The following is a 19,991-nucleotide window of genomic DNA, read 5'->3' as shown; positions in this document are numbered from 1 at the left end:
TTAGCAGGATTTACATGTGAGAATGAGACTGACTGTGGAAAAGAGATGGTGAAATTAGCTTTCTGCCTGTGGGAGCAGACACTCTTTCTGTCAACTTAAATTTGGGGAGACAATAAATACTGAGCTTCCTGAATGCAAGTTCCTGTTCTAAGTCACAGTAATGAAAAGTACCTTACACAATTTGAGCTCATCTGACACCATCTTGCATGTGGAATTTTAATTATTTTCAAAGCAAAAAAACCATACTCCACCAAAAAAACCTACCCAATACCCAAAAAAACCCACCAAACACCAAAACAAAACAAAAAACCAAAACCAACCAAACAAAAAAACCAAACAAACCCCGCCCCCCCCGCCAACCCAATGATTTTTAAGGAACACCACCTTGTCTTAAAAATCAAGTCTTTAATTTGGTGCTAGTTTTAAAAATTCTCTAACACAAATGTCTTCTAAAGTTCTTTGTGTACACATAACTACCCAAACAGCTTTGTAAGACCCTCTTTCCCTGTGCACACATGGGAACTGTACTTGGTTAGTCAGAGTACCAGCCTGTAGCAAGATCCTCTCAGGATATGCCCAGGCTGCAGAATAATGATGGCAGATCAGACCAACCCTAACTTTGCTAGCCTTGAGTGTTACCAGCAGGCTAACTCTGACAGTGCTGAGCCACAGGAATTTGTACCCACCTGTTCAGACAGGCTGTGCAGCTCTCTGCTACTCAGCAGCTTTCTGAGGCAGCATCTTACAGATGTGACCTTGGTCTTTGGCATTAATGATGCAATGAGTGAAATGATGGCAGGTATTTTAAAGTAACAAAACGTGAGTTTTGCTACTTGGCTAGGCCAGGTGTGGTTTAATAACTGTACTTTTCCTTTCTAAAAACATTATTATCTGTTCAAGTCTCTTACTTTGCTTGTGCCAGGCAACATGGCATGGAAATTGCTATTACCCAGACCCTGGGTGCTGTTTCCAGTGTGGGATATTATGGGGATTCAGAAATTCAGACTGCTTCATGGATTCATTTACTTGGATTAATGAATCTGTCTCTGCCTCTGTTTCCCCAAGAGTAATGTGAAGTTACTTACGTCAGAGGGATTTATGAGCTTTTTTCTATATTGGCCATTTTGCAGAGAGTGAAATTCAGCTCAGAGGGCTCTGCAGAAGGACAAAGTATTTGAGTTTATTCTCTTATAATCCTGGTTACAGAAAATGGGCAAGTTCTTATTTAAAATCTCTTCAAACACAAAGTATAAATACTCTTTGATTTTTTTTTTGTCCTCTTTTTTTCTTTCCTCCTTTTTTTTTTTTCCCTCTCTTTCCTTTATGTGTTTTGTTTTTATTTTAAATGTTCCTTTAAACTGCAAGCTGTTCAGGTTGTGACCTGAAGGCTCCTCTGTGCTGGCACAGATTTGCAGAAGGCAGTTTAGGGCTTGCTTTGTTTCCACATGTTGCAAGTGTGAAATTAAATGTATGTTAGTGGTAGGGTCTTTGTGGGAAGAGAATGTAAAGAGGTGTTGAGTGACAGTAGAAAAGAATGGTCTAGGAGAGGGGAAGAGAGGATGTAGCTAAAACTAAATATGATACTTGCTTTTTTCTAGAACCTTTACAGGAGAAGCATGAATGTGTTCCCAGTCCACAACTCCCTTGTCTCTTCCTCCCCTGCCCCCCTCCCTCTTCTTCACGCTCACCCTCTGGGGCTGCTGTTTTAGGTTGAGTTGCTTCCAAACAGACAATACTTTCCAAGCAGATAAAGGGACACCTAAGCAGCTGCACTGGTATCTATCATGAGCAGACATGCTGCACAGTAAGGAAAATTACAAGATGGGACTGGCATCATTTGTCATATTATAAAAAAATACAAAGCTCCCCCTCCATTTGAGCAGCGTCCACAAGACAATTGAACAGCACACTTAAAAACCGTCACTTTCTTTTCCAGTCTCTGAATACATTTTCAAATGCTAACGTTAAACATTCCACCTTCAGGTCCTCTGTAAAGAATGGATTTTAGACAGATGGAAGCAGGTCTCTGTCTTGACACAGATGCAGGACTATAAATTTGCAGAGGAGGTGATAGGAGATAATTATTTAGAGGGCTTTTGTGGCTTATTCCAGCATCTGGTATTCTACCGGGGTGTCCTCTGAAGAGGGATGGGTACAGGATGGAGCTAGAGAAATGCTGAGCTTGTTTTTCACTTGGTAAAGGTTTTTAATCTTGAAAGAAAGATTTAGAATTTACTCAGGAGGAGACACTGAGAAATCAAGATGCATCTCCCAGTGTTCACCGTTTCCCCTTTGTTTGCTCAGATCCATGGTTCAGGCTGTAGGACACTTTATCTGCTGGTCCCTGAAGTGCACTGCCTGAGCTGGGTGCCAGCAGGCAGCTACTCAGAGCAGATCCCTCTTGCCCAGGGACTGACTGTGACAGTGCCATGTTCAGGGCAGCTGAGCTTGCAGCTTCCCACAGGTGCTGCCTGGGTGTGCCTGTGGTTGGGCATCTCCATCTAATCTCACAACTGAGCGTCTCTGGCCTCGCAGTCTGTTACAGCCTCTCCATTCCAATCCATGGCTCGTGCCCAGCGGGAACTGCCAGTGCTCTCCAGCCCAGACTGCAGATTCCCTACCCAGTGCTTCCCTGCTCCTTGATCTTGTCAAAGGGGAGTGGCACAGTGAAATGTTTAGTATTTCTTGGCTTCTGAAACCTGTCCAAGAGGTGTGGCTCAGTCATTTGACTGTCTCGGTTCAAGTCATAAACATTTCAAAAGGGTTGGTAATTCTCTGTCTGGTTGTCTGAACTTGGTGAAAGATTGTCTAATTGGGGCTTGGTGAGGGCCAGCCAACCAGACTTTTCTTCCTTGAGATCTAATCAGGTCTTGCAGCTCCTGGGACCAGATATTTAAAAGATACTTGAAGATTGGCAAGGGTTAGACATATAATTAATTCTTTACAATCTGATACTCAAATAGTGTAAATGCTCAGTCAGCAATAAGTTTCAATAAGGGGAATTCAGTGCTGAGTCAAATGGGCTGATTCTGCTGAAATAATTTCAGTTTCTGGTTTGTACCTGGGTAGGGGAGGGTATTCTTCCAAATTAATTTTTTTCCTCTTTTTAATTTTACCTGTAGACACCCCTAGTCTTTGGGAGGTGTTTCACAAAAACAGGTAGAAGTCATACCTCATATCTATCTGCAAACAGACCTGAGAATTCCCTGTTTTCTCTTGACTCTATCATTGCTGATTTTTGCCTCTTCAGCCAGAAGAAAAGGAGAGCGACATCTACACCCATGTGGGTGAGATGAATACAGCTATCACACAAATAAAATTACTGGCTGCCGAGTAGCAACAGCTTAATGAAAATGTGAAGTGTTAAACAAATAAAGCCAGTCAAGCTCATAATACTTCTGTGTGGAATTTCACTGTATCACTGAACAAAAATAGAATTAGGCATAGAAAAAGGATATCTGGAGAAGTCTCTGCCTGCCTTCATTCTCGGTGTATGAAGCCAGACTAGACAGGATTGAGCCATACTTTAAATGAGGACATGATACCCTGACCCAAAGAGGAATTCTCTTTATCCAGAGCAGGAGCCTGCTAAAGGAAGACAGAAAGGAGCAAGATAAAGCACCAGATTTCCTCTGAAGCTTAAATGCAAATTGTACAGAGGAATGGATCCCTTGAGAACTGAATTTTTTGCATTTCTTTAGCATCTTCTTTTGGTGAATAATTATCATACCTCTGTGTGGTTGGTAAGTGGCATTACTCTTAAGTACAGAAAGGGAGACTGAGATGGGGATTTATTTCAGCTGCTGGAAGAAGTTGGGAGGTGACTGACAGTAGAGCCTAGGACTGGCTTATGCACTCCAGGCACTGCTCACCCTCCTGGAGTGCACAAGAAAACTGCAGGGTTTAGTAACACTGGCAAGCACTTGGTGAAATCCCCAGTATGAGAATTTAACAACCATAGTTGAGGTCCCATCTCAGAGGCACAGTGCCATTCCTGAGGTGAAGTGTTTTCAGCTGTTCTTTGCACTCTACCCAAGGACTCGACTTTCCTGTGCTTCCATCTTCATGAGAATTTCTGGAGTTAAAGACATGCTCATTAGAACTAGTGCAGGTTAGTAATACATCCTGGGATGAGTTCTGGAAAGGCAAAATGCAGTATGCAAATCTGGGATCAGCTTGTGAAGAAGCCCTGCAGCCAAGGAGCTGCTATATTTGCCTCCAAACAAAATTACATCCTCTTTCCCTGGCTTCTCCCATCTGTGTGTGTGGGGCTGTGAACAGGCAGAATGGGATGGGATGATCCCTAGGATCTGGGAGGACAACTGGGGTTGCTCCTTCTGTCTCCTGCTTCCTCCACCTGCTCCTTGGTGGCATTTCCTCACGAATAAAGCGTGTCTCAGCTAGGCTTGGTCTCAGGTTGCGTGGAGTCACTGGTGTATTGAAGGCTTTGTTTGGGTCACATGGAGCTTTAATGCACTGGGGAATTAGAAATGTTCTAGGAGTTTAAGTTCTAAGTGCCTTTATTTTTCTGGGTGACCTTGTGAAATTTCCTTGCACCAGACCTGTATCTTGCCGTCCTGCTGCCTTTATCTAATTTGTTTTCTTGTGTATGTTGCTGACATCCAGTGAAGTGTAATTTGTTTGAGAAGTGGCACTTATAACAAGGATCCTGCTAGTAATCCCTGCATTGAATCCCTATATACACAATGTTCCAGGAATAATTAAAGTCACAAACTTCAATCTTGAGGGATGCACAGGGGAAACCTATCCTGAAATGAGGCTTTCCACATCTGACTTTTCTACTTCCAGTGCTTTTTAGTTCTGTAGGATTTGCTATATTTGTTCCAGGACTGAAGTAGATTTAAGAGGAAGTCTGACATCCTGAATTTACACGTCCTAACAGCAGTGTTCATCAGTCAGTCTTCTTACCATGTCCTTTCTTTACCCCTTCTCTCTATTAATTTTCCTCAATAGTCTGCAGGGATCATTTGCCAGCCTGATTCAAATTCCTGCACTTCCCTGGCATCTTGTTTTATAACATCTTGCATCATGTACTTTCCATTTCTGTAATCCATTTAATCCAAGATACTGAGATGGCTTTGCAGGTATTTATTGCATTTCTTTCTTCCTTGTGTAAGGAGGTAACAGGTCATTTATACAACTTAATCCAAAACCTCTTGGCTTCTGGGGTTATTTTTTCCTTTTATTTTCCCACTGATTATTCTGGAGACTGTTAGCAAGAGCAGGAAAGACAGTATAGAAAAGTTGCCAATATTTGTGTCTATTGTTTCATCACGTTGTACCCAGAGCATGGCTTGGCAGTTCAGCAGTTAAGCCCCTGCAGCCAGTGTCCCCCAGCAAATAATGTTACTGCTGCCTCTCCTTAATTTTTGGAAGTGTTGGGCTTAGGGTTTGAAATAATGAAATACTGTTGCATCAGTAAATGGTTTTCCATTCCTTTTGGCTCTGGAAGCGGATATTCACAGTTGGGTGAAGTTCATTTTAATCCTCGCAAAACCAGAGCTGGATTTGTACAAGTTGTCATTGTTCTGCTTTAGAAACACTCTGTGCCTTCTGGATCCCTTTATCCCTCCCAGGGGCTAATCCACAGGCTTGCAAAACACTCGGGGTGACTCTAGTCGCAGGATGGAGGGGTGTCTACTGTTATCTCCTTTCCCTCCTGCATTGCCTTCTACCACTCAGTCCAGAAAGGCACAGTCGTGTTTGGAGCGTGCAGTTTCTGATGTGTACAGATTGTGGGATGTAATTACCTTCCTCTGAGATACAGTCATTACACTGGCTGTAAAGAGAGAGGGTCACAGTCCTAATGGGAAATGATTTTAAAGCAATCTTGACCAAGTCTAGTGGAGCCATTTCAGAGCACTTAAAACTCAGCCAGTCCTTCATGGCACTTGTGATATGTCCACTTCATGCAGCGAGAGGCATTGGGATTAACACTTGTTGAGGGATAAAGAAAATCCATGATAAACTGCAGCATTGGCTTTGGGCAAGCGTTGTGTGCTGCCTCGGGGGAACGGCACTGACAGAGCCTGGGCTTGATTATTATTGTTCTTGATACTGATTTGGAAAAACACAAGGCTCTCACAGAAGCAATAAGCCAGTAGTCATGAAATCTGCCACCTTGGGCTTCCTCTGCTACAGGAGCTGCTCCTCTGTCCCCAGGCTTGATTCCTGCAGAGGCGAGAGTATTGTTCCCATTTCCCAAGCAGGTAGCTGGGCAGATACACAGTCCCCAGATCAGAGCCAGGTCACTGGTGGATGCACTGTCAGCTTACCTGGGAAGTTCAGGCTTCAAAAATGTTCTGTCTTACAAGGCAAATTTGGTCAGAGGTTGTTTAATAACAAATACTAGTTTGTGTTATGTTAGAGAAAGACAGGCTTCAGTGTGCTTTGGTGCCTGCTGGGGTTGTGCTGGGTAGCAAGGTGAGGAGAAAAATTTCAGCAGAGCTGATGGAGGGTGGCAGTCAGCAGTTGTAGGTCATACTGAGGGGCTCTGGCAGGTCTGTTGGGATCAGGCCAGGACTAAAAAGCAAACACCACTTCACATAAGCGATTTTCTGTATTTCAGTCCTTTACAGAAACACAACAGCCCAAGCTGTGCAGGTTAGCAAAGCTCTAAGCTGGTACCCAGGAGAGCAAGAATAACTAGTAGTGAAATGCTCTGTGTCTGATTTTCATCTTTTGAGCTCCTCTGTAATGTTATTGGAAAACAAAAATTGTTTAAATAATGGAACAGACCAGATGAAATTGTGCAGTGATGCAGAAGGGGTTGAGGAAGGGTTATTCCTTTCTTTCCATTACTTTTCTCCTCCTGCCTTGCCTCCCAAACGTGGGTGGAATCTACATGTCAGGCGCTAGCGACATCAGCCTGGCCCGGTGGCTTCTCTTAATGGCAAGAATGAGATTAAATGCAATTAACATCGATTGAGCAAAAACTGCCCTCGGTTTGTATGTGGATTAATTAGCAGTCATCCTTTCAGCAGCAGCCCTTTGCAGAGCTGTGTTTGCTCCTCCTGGCTCCGCTCTTTTCTAGCACATGTCCAAAATCAAAAGCACTGAGCTTGTTCCCTACTGCGACGTCGGGGGTTACCAGCTCAGCAGGGAGATGCAGCCCCCCAGCCAGGATGATTTTTTATGCAGTCTGCTGACTGCAGAGCTGCTCAGTCAGTGGCAAAATATTTCCTGTTAAGCAAGGCTAATGACAGGAGCTCTCTGCGAGTTAGAACAATGATCAGAACAATTGTCTGGAGGAAATCAATGTTATAATGCATGAACAAACAGGTGAGTCTCAGAACAGCTGGAGATTAGTTGTGCTGGTAAATAACTTTGTATTTGGGTGATGCAGAGCAATGGGGAGGTGTCAAGGCAGAGCAAAGCAAGCAGTGTCTTGGCTCTTGTGAGCAAAAGGAGAGAGAGGAGGAAACCAGAAAGACTGTTTCTGTTCCTAGCACTCTGTTGGTGGGGTATGTAGACCAGGAGACTTCCACGTGAAAGCACTTTCTGGGGTGTTCTGACAATGCATCTGGTGAGTTTTTTGAAAAGCGTCTTTTCTGCTGTCAAGCCAACTTTGAAGACACCATCTGGGGAAGTAGCCAAGAAGTCATTGGGTGAACTTCCCTGCTTTGCAAAACTATTAACACCAGTACAGAGAAGAAGGAAAACAAAACTCTCTTCATAGCTTTTTGAATTAATGTTTTCTGTTGCTGCCAGGCATGCTCCCGGCCCTCCTTATTCCAGTCCCAAGGACAGCAACTGTTGGACTCCTGAAGGATGAGAGAGACAGAGAGGCTTTTCTGTGCAATAACTATATGGCACAGAAGTGCTGTGATCCATTAGTCAGCACAGCTGCTCCACAAAATAGCCAATACTCTGAGTGTAACAGAACAAATTGCACATAACCAAAAAATACCTACAGCATACATCAAACCAAAGTGACTCAAATGTCCCTGGCAGTGCTTTGGGGTGCTAATAGCTCTGCAACAAATGCCTCATCCAGTGTAAAGGCCTTGAACACCCATCTTAGGGCAGGTCAGGATTTTTGTATTTTGTTTGTGCCACTTTCCACACTGAGATGAAAAAGTTGTGCGGTCACGTTGCCGAGGTCTGCTGTCTGCCAACAGGTATTCTGATGTTGAGAGCTGCCTGCACACGGCAGGGAACTAGGAACTATGGAGATTAATTTCTACTTTGTCACTGACACTCCAAATGCACCAAGTCATTTATCATGGGGATCTGCTTTCTGATTTCTTCATAGCTACACAGTGCCCATGTGTGTGAGCACTGCGGTGCAACTGCTCAAGGGGATGTTAAAACAAAGGCAAGGCACATGGTGGAGGAAACTTGCAGGGTTTACCCTGTGAGACTAACGGCTGGTTAAATAAATATGTCTTAACACAGCTGAGGCTTGGCAAACAGCGTCTCTGGCAAACACTGAGAGAGGAAGTTCTTCAGGGTCTGGCTTTTCAAGGAGGCAGATTCCTCCTCTGGCTGAGAGCCTCCAGCAAGGCTGAGAGCTGAGGCACAGAGCTGGCCAGTTGCTGGGGGAGGTGGAGAGGATGCTGCAGATTCACCAGGCAGCCCCGAGCTTCTGCACTGGGATGCAGACTGAGAAAGAAGGAACAGGACAGAGGAACGGGCGCATTAGAAAATCTTGCTGAAACTTGCTCGCCCTGGTGCTGGGTACCAAGGCCTCAGCTCTGTTAGAGGACAAGGACATTGGCATTGACTGGACTCCCTTCTCAGCAGGGGTGGGATATGTGGAGCAGATCTGCTTGCAGAGCTCAGCCCTTTCTCCTCACTCAACTGGAACCAGAACTGGAAAGCTACTGGCTTTCCCACAGGGGCTGCAAAGTGGCAGGCTGTGTCAGCTAAGCAGCCCATTTTGACTGCAGTTAGCTCCTGAGCAGGGTGCCACAGTGGTGGAAGAATGTGAGTTAGTGGCTTGAAGGTCCCATTTGCTGGGAGAGGCATAAAGAAAACAAGTGCTGTATGCCCTCCAGCTGGACTTGCTGTCAGGACTGAACAGATTGCCGTTCCTATTTTTGCTTGTGAGGAATTTGCCTTTTTATGGACATTATTTTCATGTGTAGAGGTGCTGGGCTGGAGCTCCTCAAGACTGGAATCTGGTCTCTACCTGGATTGCATTGGCAGTGGCATTAAAAATATTGTGCCCTCCCTATGCAAGAAGGGCACTGTTCCCTCTCATCAGATTGTGGGGGTGCAGTGCACTCTCCAAGGCTGCTCATCTCCTGACTTGTTCTTCTAAGACTGCAGCAGATACCAGCTAATGCCAGCTGTGGGGCAGTCATTTTATGAGGAGGCACCAAAACTTCTCAGTCTGAGCCTCAACTCCATTAATTGGGACTATCCTGTCACGTGAGAACAGCAATTCCAAACTGCCTGGACTTGTTGCATATTCACCTTGTCTGGTGCATATGCAATGATAAGGGCATGGAGGAGAGGTGAAGCTTCTCCTTCCCTTTACTGGCTCCTTCTGCTCAAGGTAAGTGCTGTTGCAACCTGGTAGCATCTTTCAGAGAGGATTCCAGGTTGGAACAAAATGAAGGGGTGCCAATTCTGCACTGGCATGGTTGCAGTGATAGGGGGGTTCAAACATGGACGAAGAGTGGATTTAGTCTTAGAGATATGGTGTCTCTCAGCTCATCAGTTCTGGGAGGCTGGACCCATAGCCATACCTGGTATGTGGGTAGTTTAGACTGGAAAAAATTCATTGAGGTTATGAACTGGCTATCTTCATTTTTTCCTGAAATAAGTAAAACTGTCATAGAATCAATCATATAATGGTTTCATCTGGAATGGACCTTAAAGATCATCTAGTTCCACCCCCCTGCCATGGATAGAGACACCTGCAACTAGATGAGGTTGAAATATGTAGTTATGATTTTAAACATGAAATTGTCCAACTGTGGTATTCTTTAAAAGTGTTTAAAAAAAGGTTTAACCAGAACACAGAAGGGTTAACCACCGAGTAGCCACAGAAGTGATGTTGGTTTTTGGCTTTTTTTTTCACAAAATGTAGCATTCCTGGACACTTTACTGAAGTGTTACAATATGAATACAGCAAATTACTTCATTGCAAAATTGATCGTGAGTTGTTACTGCTTCATTCATTGCAATTTCAGTGAGTGCTATTGGAGTTTTTAAAATATATTGCTCTGTGCATAACTTTTAAGTCACTAATGATGAGAAAAATTACCTGGAAAATTAGAGTCAGTGGAGTATTATTGATGGTTCATTTGTCAGATTTCTGCATAACCTTTGTCTTAATAATTTGGTGAACAATTTTCTCTTTATTCTTGAGTCCTTTGAAGCTTTTCCAGTTCATTGTTGTCAGAGATGGGGCTGTCTTTGGAGATTCAAGGCCAGCATATTCAGTCTACATTGACCATATATCAGCCAATATCAGCCTGCTGTGCAGAAGCAGCCTGAATGACATCCTCACCTTCTGACAGACAGTGCTAGCATCATTGTTTTGTGATGTTTTCCATTCTGATTCACACTGAAGAAAGCACAGCTCCTCTCCTTAGAAAAGCAAATATCTGGAGAGTAGAGCTGAGCTGAAATACAGCCCTAATAAAAATGGGCAATGAGACTGTATGCAGTGAAGTGTTCAGTTGTCTTTCTCTAGTTGGCTTTAGCTCGGTCCCCTTAACATGGATCAGTACTGTCTGCTCTGCAGAAGGGACCTGCACGTGTGCAGAGCACGAGAAGGGAGTAGCCTGTTGATGGGCTTGCCCTCTGTGATTGTGCTGTTCCTGTAGCGCTGACACAACAATGCCATTGCTGCTGCAGGAGAGCTGATTGCCCACGTTGTGGACTGGGATCCAACACTGATTTCTCAGATCCTCAGGGGGAGGGGTGTTACAGTGGTGTCATGTGTATTCTCATCCACTGCTGATGGTATTGTTGGTTTGATTTCTTTGACTATATAGATGCGATAAGATAAAAATATGAAGAGACCACAGCAGATTTTGAAATCTCCATCCTAAAAACATTGGAAGCTTTCTGTCTTATAATCACAGCTCATATGCAGATACCTGCAGGATCTGAGGAGGCACCACTTAGTAGGTTTCTGTGGGGACAAAGCAGATGTGATTTTGATTTGAATTTTAGGAGGGTTTGGGTCTTAATAACATAAAGGCTGTCAGATATGGCAGGAGTTAGGGTGGTCTCTGAGTCCCCATTTTCTTCTCACTTCTCTGGTGCTCTTATATTGATCCTGTTCCAGGATGAGAGAGTGGGGGGAGTGTATGTGTCTGTGTCTACGTGTTTGATGGCAGCTAATCCAAGTACTCCTGTGTCCTGCTGAGGCAGGACTTAGTGTGTGGCTACACTTACTCTTGTGACTTCACTGCTCCAAGGCTTACCTGGAGCCACAGCTGTTCTCTCCCACTGGAGGCCAATGGATTTACAGTCCTGATCGTTGCAACTGACCATGTGTTCCTGATCACAGAACCAGCCTTACCTTTGTTATCATGAGCTGCTTTCTTGCTTCCACAGTCCTCTCCCCTTAAATATCTTGTGTTTTACAGTAGGTGAAACATGATGATTTTTATGTGGGATTTTCACCCTGCCAATGCTACTCTTTCATTTCTGATGGCAACATTCCCATGTCAAGAGCTGCGTAACTAGCTTGCTGCCTTTTTCTTTTGTCTCCTTTTTTCTCCAGGAGCTGTTAGTTAATTCTGGATAAACATCATCCGCCAAAGAGCAGTGGACAAGGAGCAGAGACGCCCTTGGAAGCCCCATCATCCTGGACAGACACTGACCCAAACCAGTGCCTTCTGCCCTCCATGACCAAGACAATACAACATGATTCCTCTTCTAACTGCCTGCATGTATCAGTCTCTGTGGATGTTTCTGGAGTTGGGAGAAGGGTCACAAGAGGGGGGGAATGCTATAATTTCTTCATTTTTTTGTGATGTAGAGAATTGTGCTGGCCCCAGGTGCTTTCAGCACATCTTGTAGCTTGGAGTCATGCCCCAACATAAACCTGGTTCACCCAGTCCCAACTTTGGTTTCACCAACCTACATCTGAGTTTCAAGAGCTGTTGCCTCTGTTTGCTCTGGAGAAGGGGTCTGAAGTATTTGGAAGTAACCCTGAGCAGCTTGTTAGGATTAACTGTTCCTAGCAATGCTCCCATTGGTTACAGCAGCAAGCACTTTCCTTCTCTTCCAAGGTTCCCTCCTAAACAATAAAGTATTTAACAGTCACTGTGTGCTGTGAGATACTTTCAGTCCCATGAGTTTGTAAACTGCTGTTTTCTGCCTACTGCCAATGCCAACAAAAACTCCAAATGTGTGTGAGGAGTAGCAGTATTTCAAGTCACAGTTTATAAATCACAAAACTTGTTCATTTTGGTCCCGGGATGACTGGCTTATTTGAAAGTACTTGGTTGCAAAGTCCTGGCTGAAGGGAAATCGTGGTAGGGAATCATACTGGAAAAACCTTTGCCTGCTGGCTGCAGAGCCCGAGTTATCTTTCTTTCCATGACCTCTTGTGTTCAGTTCCTGCTGTGTCTGCCATAAACCACCATCCCTTTCATTCTTGTGCTCTATGTTGGGCCCTCTGCTTGCTGCTTGAGGAATGGAGGAATCTGGGTACATCTGGAATCTTATTCTCCTAGAGGAAGGTGTGGTGGAATTGCAAAAGGCCTGTCAGCAAACCAGAGGAGCAGGTCTAGTTTGGTAACCTGATTCCTTTTCTCTGGGTAGAGCTTCTCTATCTGGCAGCATTAGCTTCCTCTGTCCTCTCTGACTGTATCTGACAGTTTTTGAAGAATGTGAACATGGATTTTTGGAGGTCGTGTCAGAGTTTAATGCAGTGTTTATGAAAATGGATGAGGGGGGCTGAGAATTGTTTTCTGTGTTATATTCTGCTTCGTCTCTTTTTTCTTTAGATAGCAACTTAGTGCTTTACATCTTCATTAAAGCAACAAAATGCCTTTCCTTCTTATTGAGAGCTGATGCCACAACACTTTTCATCCTCAGAAGTGATGTTTGCTTACGCATGGCTTATCTCTGTTAGCCTCAGATCTTGTAAAAATTCCAGCTCTGCATCTTTGTGTAGGTCAAACTTGCTGTCCCCCGGTGAGGAAGAGCAAGTTTTCCAAAACAAAGTAGGACAATTAGAGCCCTCAGATCTGTTGGAGCAGGACTGTGTGGGCTTTTGCTGCTGCTGCTGCCATGCCAACTTTTGGATCTGCTTGGGCTAGCCACAGAACTTCTGACTCTGCAGGCAGAGATTTAGAGCAGCAAGGTCTGTCCCTGACTAGGTTTGAAATTATTATTGGTCTGAAGAGAAAAGTATGTATTTTGTCTCTTCCTCATTTTCCTCTTGCCCCTATCCAGCATTGCCTTGGCATAAGTAATTTGCATCTTATTATTTCAGCTGCCCTAAATTGGGGGACACTGTCATGCCAGGGCTGATTATTTGGCGGCTCTGGGCAATTTTCTCTGTTAGGCAACTGTAATACATTTTCATGTTCTTTTATAATGAGCTTTATTTACCAAATTGGCAATTCCTCTGTTGAGAAATAACTGATTACAGCATTCAGGGAGTTGCTGTCATCTCAAGATACGCAGGTGTCTGTGGAACATAAACAGATGTGATCATTCAGACAGTGAACTCAATTGGGGGGGGAAGGAAATATCAGCCATAAAATCATAAATGTAACAGCTACAGCTAATGTTGGCCAGGTGCATTGCGGCTGTTTGCAGCCCAACAAGGACAAAGTGGCACTCGAAGGCCATCCACTGCCTCCAGATGAGGGGCTGCACTGCTTGTTTGTTAACTGAAAATACACCTCTTACCTTTCACTGCACTTCAATACTGGCTTGCCTGACTCTGTCTCCAAAAGTTTCTGAGGACAGACATTCATTTGTGGCACAGCCTTGAAATGAGAAACTCCTCTGTCCTGCTGTGTTGGGTTTAATTGTAGCTTACTCTGTGCTGGATGCCTACAAACTTCTTGGTGGTCATGTCCGTGGGGACTGTGGTCCCAAATGCCTTTCAGGCAGTTCCTTTCCTTTGGTGTTTCCTAGTGCCCAGGAGCAGTTCTGTTGCTGCTCTTGCCCTAATCACCAGCTCAGACATGTGAGCCTGGGGGAAAATATGATTACCAGGGATGTCAATAGGAAACTGCTGAAGGTGAAGTTCAGTTGCAGAGTCTCGGCTGCTATCCAAGTAAAAATGTGCAGATAACAGAGCTTCTTGAGTTGAATGTTTTCTCTTCCCCCTCATCCTCGCTGCTCCAAGGCCCTTGCAAAGAAGGAAGAAGCCCTGTACCTTCTATTAGGCTCCCTCTTTGTATGTTTCTCCTTGACTGCTTGTTGGATATTCAGAGCAATTTTTTTCTGTGCAAGATTGTGACAGCAGGTGTCAGTTGTGCTCCAGAGTGGCAGAGATCATTATTGCTGGAGCCTGGTGTCCAGTGTTGAATAGATGTCCTTTCCACACCGCTACCACCACAGCTGGCATTAATGGACAACTTAGGACAGCAGGATAAACAAGGTCTAAATCTATTGTGGAAACTGAATTAGAGGCAGTTTCCTCCAAAGGCAACTTTGAGGTGGGGTAGAGGCAGCCACGCTGCTGTCTGTGCTGCATGTGCTGGGTAGAAAGAAGCTCTTTTGTGACCAGGGATATCTGTGACCTGTTTCACCAACTAAAACCAAACCTGCCCATGGCCAGGAGCAGCTTGGGCACAGTGCTCCCTTCAGCTGAGCAGTGCATGTCCATTTTGCTTGCCTGGTTATTGCACTCCTCTGCAAACTGGGTAATTCTGTGTACAAATGCATCCAATGATTTGGATGCAGTGCTCACAATTGTGGTAATTTCGTGTGAAAATACAGCTTGCAGAGTGCCTGCTTTAAGAGTATGAATTGTTTTAAAACTTGCCAGATGAATGGAAAGAACAACCTTTTTATTCATGCATAATTTCTTAGCGTTGCAGGAAGGGAAAAGAACAAAACCAGAGAAGTTAGAGAAGATACAGGAAATAACAGAACTGATAAAAATTTTCCAGTAGGCCTCAGTATCTTTGTAAATGAAACATTCAACAAGCAGCACTTTGAGATTCCAATGTGTGAGAACATCACCAGCGCTCTAAGCACCAAATTTGTGATCTTGCATAAAAACTCAACCCATTGCCTCCTGTTGTTAATATTTCACACTTGGCTTTGCAAGATGCTTTATCTAATATCCTCTCTGCATTTAGGCAGCTACCTGCTCTGCCTTGTCCATAACAGGAGAGGCGGGAGGAGGAAGGCAATTGCCAAGTGTGTCTGTAATCTATGTAGGAGGGTTTTGTGTAGCTGTAGGGGGAGAAGCATAAGTCTCATTTCCTATTTTATAGTCTGCTGAATCCTGTGATCTCATGCTGTGTGCTCCTTTTCCAAGCAGAATTTTTCAATTTGTCTTTCAAGTTGTTGTTATTTTTTATTCCCAAACTGGTTAAAAGTGTTTGTCTGTAACTTGTTGATAAATTGTGTCTGACTCCCTCTCTGCCAGTCTTGTGTGTGTCTCCAGACCACCTTTTTCTTCTCTTGTCTTGTGCCCCCCTGGTGGGCCATTTCATCCAGCACTTAAGTGTTATCAGCCCTTTTTGGGAACCTATTGAAGGGCTGTCCAGTGTCCTGCCACTCATAACTCCACATTTGCTCCCATTCATGTGGGTTTTATCCTTGTCCAAATCTGGATATGATATTCCTGAACTGACTCACCTGCTTTGTAAGCCCTATCCCTCTGCTCTTGGTGTGTGTTGGATTCCCCTCACTTGCCCTGCTCTCTGTTCCTTGGGGGAGTGAAGACTGACGAGGACTGAAGTGACTGGGCTGTATCACCTTTGAGCTGAGGCTGTTCAGGCCGGTAATGCTGCCCCTCCATCTCCCACTCTGCTGTGTAATTGTGCTGGCAGAGTAGCAGTTTTGCAGCCTGGGGCAAAGCCAGAGGAAGCAAATGGAGCAGCCACTGGTCTCAGGAGAGCTCCCTGTCAAAAGTGTGTCTTGGATTTAATGACACGTGTTCTTTCAGACTTTTTATAGAGGTCAGAGCATGGCAGGAAACTTTCCTCTGTTGTCTTCCTAGGGAGAGCAGCACACAAACTTTTCTTTCCAAGTTGAAATCAATTGTTCCCTCAGGGCTAAGTAACAAACTGCTCCTGTAGCTGATTTCCCCTTGTGAATGGCCTAAATTAGATGCTCTCCCTGGTTGCCCTCATTGGAATGGCTTGTGCTTTATCCAGCCATTTTGTTTGTGCCATTTGCTATGAGATGTTGATAGCACTTGTCTGGTTCCTGCTGCCCTGTGTTGTTCTGTATGGGAGCTATTGCATGGCAGGCCTGCTGCCCCAGGGAGTGTCAGAGAAGAGGCAGCAGGGACCTGGAATCTCATTTGGATTCCTACTTAGCTTCCTCCTTTGTTTTCAGAAAATGTGTTTAAAAATAATTTCTGGTATCTTTGGAGCAGGTTTGCTAATTGACATGAGTTGAAACAAAGCCCTTTGGCTCACTTGGATCTTTTTGAGGAGTTAGAATCTGTTCGCCTCCTTATGGATCCCTGAAAGCTTAGTTTCAAAATCCTTTTTGAATACTGAGATGATATTGGGGTGGTAGCTTCAGGGTAAATTGTCTTCATTCTCATCTAGTGCTAACATTTTTGGCAAACTGGTGCGTGCAGTTCAGTCCTATACACTTCCAACTGCCTGCTCTACAGAATTTTTAAAAAGTTACCTTCAGTGTTTAAGACCAGAAAACAGTTTGGAGTCACTCCAGCTGTGCCTTCTGCCTCTGTATCTGTACATGAGCTGCTCTGCTGGGGTCTCTGGGTGGGCATCTCCTTGCCAGTGAGGCAAGCTTTTGTGTTATTTAGTCCTTGAACTGTCTGAGTTAATCTCTCTAATGGCCAGCAGTGGAGGACATGAGTGACACTCCCTCAGGAAGAATGAAAAGGATGTTATTTTCCCCTCCTGTGACCTCTTGAACATCCCACCATACCCATTTTCTTGGTGGTGGAGTCCATCGTCATAATGAGTTTGGTTTTTATTTTCTGTGAATGGGGAGTGCCACTGTAAGTCAGGATTAGCTAAACATAACATTAAAAACAAAGCACGGCTATTAATTTAATGGGTTCCTCATTACAACCATCATAAAACAAGTAAACAGGAACTCTGCCAGTGCTGCCTGCAGTCCTCCTCCAAGTGGCTGAACCAAGGGAGAGATTTGAACTCTTGCCATTTGATAAAGCCATGTGTGAACATGGCTCTTTAAAAATTAATTCTTTACTTTTCCTTTAGTAGCCTTTCTACTGCTGAAGAAGCCTGGCCAGTGACTGCAACGGAGCTTTGCAGCTCTTAATGACACAGAGGGGAAATGCCGGTTCAGGATGTAGCTTAAATCATATCAGCCAAAATAAAACATTACAAAAAGCAGAGAAATTGTTCTTTGTGGACTGCTTCACTGAAACAGCCTTTGTAGTCCCTTTAATCCTTACTTACTTATTTTTCTTTTCCAAAGGAAAATAAGGAAATTTTGTGTTGGGACCTTTTCCCCTCCACTATTTACCTTCCAGAGCTCTCTTGCCAGCTGTTGGCAGCTTCCTTGGATTGGAATTTACTGCATTAAATGGATCACACCGTGGATCTGTGGTGGCCACATAGACTGGGTGTCTGCTCCCAAGTACAGTTCTGTCGCTGCATCTCAGTGGAAAGTGTGCTGTGGGAGGCACACAGAGGTGTCCAAACAGAGTGTAAGCTGAAAACAGTAGAATTATCTGTGTGCTGGGCTTCTTCCAGACTTAAATCAGGTGCTTGTGCAGTGCTGTGGCGTCTTTAAGTTTAGAGAGGTTACAGAAGAGAAAATAGTCATCCATTTGTTTGAAGACTCCATTCTAGTTATTTTTATACAGTACCTTCTGGCATCCTGAAGTTTACATTCCCAAACTGGAGGGTGGTTTATGAAATAGAATATCCACAATAATGTATTTAATATCCAGCTGTGAAACCTCAGTGCCAGCTGTTGGTTCCACCCAGCCGCTGGTTGGCCACACTGACCTGTGCTAGGAAAAAGGAGCTTCTCTATCTGAAGGAAAGGGTTGCCATTTAGTCTGTGGCCAAACAGATAAAGAAGGGACTTCATGCTTCAGAGTTTAAGCTGATTATCTGTGTGAAAGTACCCTCAGCCAGCAGAGTCTGGCTCCTCACTTCTCAGAAAACAAAGCAGATGTCCTCTTCTGAGGCTGCAGGTGGTTCTGTATTGCTCACTGCTGATCCGAAGCTCAAGGAGTTTTGTTTGAGGCTACTTTGCAGCAATGAATGTGATTAGATCTCTCTAGGTTATAGGAATCCAACGCTGAGGTGACAGTATCCAAGTGTGGCATCAGGAGAAAGAGATACATTTGCTTCTTTGTGACTGATGGGCTGATGTTTCAAAGTGTGAGTTTTTTTCTGGGTAAAAAAACTTCATTCAACACTGCAAGGAATTGCACAGAAAAATGATACCCACGTGCACACCATAAATTTAAGGTGATCTATATAATTCTTCTGGCTGTGAACTTGGTCACTGTCAACCAGTGCTTACTTTGTGGGATTGGAGGTCCAAACTCAGCTCTCTGGAAAAACTAAGCACACCCATTACAGGGAGGTTTTATTAAGTTGTACTCAAGAGAATTGTGCTCCAGATCCCATTGCAGTCACCCCTGAGACTGGGAGCTTTAACACTGCTACAGACCTTGCAGCACTCCTGAGCATGCAGATGAAAACATAGTCACAGCTGCTCTCAGGAGGGCAGAATTCTGCCACTCTCAACTTGAAAAAAAATTGGATTTTAATGAGGAGTACAAGGTGAAAACTTCTGAAACTTGGAAGCCTTTTACCATCCTTTGAGAATGTGGACCATGTTGCAAAAAGCATGAAAGGTGGCTCAGCCCTGCTTCTGCCCACAGGGCTACCCTGTGAACAAGGCTCCCTGGGGACAGCTCCTGGATCTCTGTGCTCTCCTTGCTCCATCTGGTCGACAAGAATTAGATCCCTTCCATCCAGCCTTAGATTTCAGGGTTAATTAATTGATAAACCAGTCTGCAATATTTCTTCTTGTTGCTGTATATCCCTACATATTCTCCCAAAAGTCTTTTCCAGGTTTTTAAAGCTATATCAAATCTCTACCTGCTGACTGCAGAAGTCCCTCCCTGTCATGGTGTCTGTATGTCAAAAGAGGCTGTGCCTGGCCCAGGGTTTTCCCTCCTGTGTTGAGCCCTGGGGATTAAGTAGTTTATGGGAGTGAAGAGGATGTGCTCAGGGAAAAGGAGTGGTTGAAAACATACCTTTGACTCTTAACTTGGGAGCTTAACTAATGGCCTTGGTTCAGGTTTTCTAAGGAATCTCCAAGCTCTGAAAATTTGGTTTAGTGAATATGGCAGGTGAGTCTCAGAAGTGTACAATAAATTAATGGACTTTTCCATGGACCTGTGCACAGTGTATCAAGTAGTGTAATAGTGCTCTTAGTCCAGACTTCCCAATACAAAGTCATCAGTGATTTTGTAGCCCCTTACTGTTGACAGAGATACTCCTACCCAAAGAGTGAGACAGGAACTTCTGGAGAAGCCTTAGGTACCTTCTGCCTTCCCTAAAGCACTTTGCAGGGCACTGACTGTGGGCACATCTGTGCAAACTGAAAAGCAAACTGATCCTGCTGACTCTGCCTCATTTTCCTTCCTCTGACAAGTAATTGAGTGGTTGCACTTTATTAATGCTAATGACTTTCTAGTTTGAGCTGTTAGTGTACAGTTTGATATTTATATTTATTTATTTGTAACATCCAGACTTTGTACTCTCTGGATTAATCCTCAAGCTAATCTGATGCTGAGCCATTATTGTGACAATTGAGTCACAATACAATTTGACATTCATGCTGTACCTGGTGTAGCTAATTTATGTAACTCAATTTATAAATTA

At 44.1% G+C, this 19,991-nt stretch overlaps 1 protein-coding gene and 1 long non-coding RNA gene across 6 annotated transcripts in view; one reads left to right on the top strand and one right to left on the bottom strand.

Annotated features, from left to right (window-relative positions):
- CHCHD6 (coiled-coil-helix-coiled-coil-helix domain containing 6) overlaps nt 1-12,255 on the top strand; it is a 110,401-nt gene extending 98,146 nt beyond the window's left edge. For all 5 annotated transcript variants that reach the window (XR_015274960.1, XM_086845844.1, XM_086845843.1 and 2 more), the window contains one exon: nt 11,711-12,255. Coding sequence is in view for 4 of the 5 variants with exons in the window: in XM_086845844.1 (XP_086701970.1) it covers nt 11,711-11,734 (24 nt within the window). In the remaining variant the exon portion in view is untranslated. The remainder of the gene's footprint in view (nt 1-11,710) is intronic.
- LOC111935072 (uncharacterized) lies at nt 5,183-10,745 on the bottom strand. Its single transcript, XR_002867582.2, has 5 exons — nt 10,484-10,745; nt 10,238-10,387; nt 9,717-9,799; nt 6,760-8,625; nt 5,183-6,543 (listed from the first exon to the last, which is right to left on the bottom strand). It is a non-coding gene; the product is annotated as an uncharacterized LOC111935072 (long non-coding RNA).
- Nucleotides 12,256-19,991: the final 7,736 nt, after the last annotated feature.

The sequence above is a fragment of the Cyanistes caeruleus genome, chromosome 11 (genome assembly GCF_971803275.1).
Source record: "Cyanistes caeruleus chromosome 11, bCyaCae1.hap1.1, whole genome shotgun sequence".
Classification (NCBI taxonomy): Eukaryota; Metazoa; Chordata; class Aves; order Passeriformes; family Paridae; genus Cyanistes; species Cyanistes caeruleus.
This window is presented reverse-complemented; position numbering and strand designations above follow the sequence as displayed.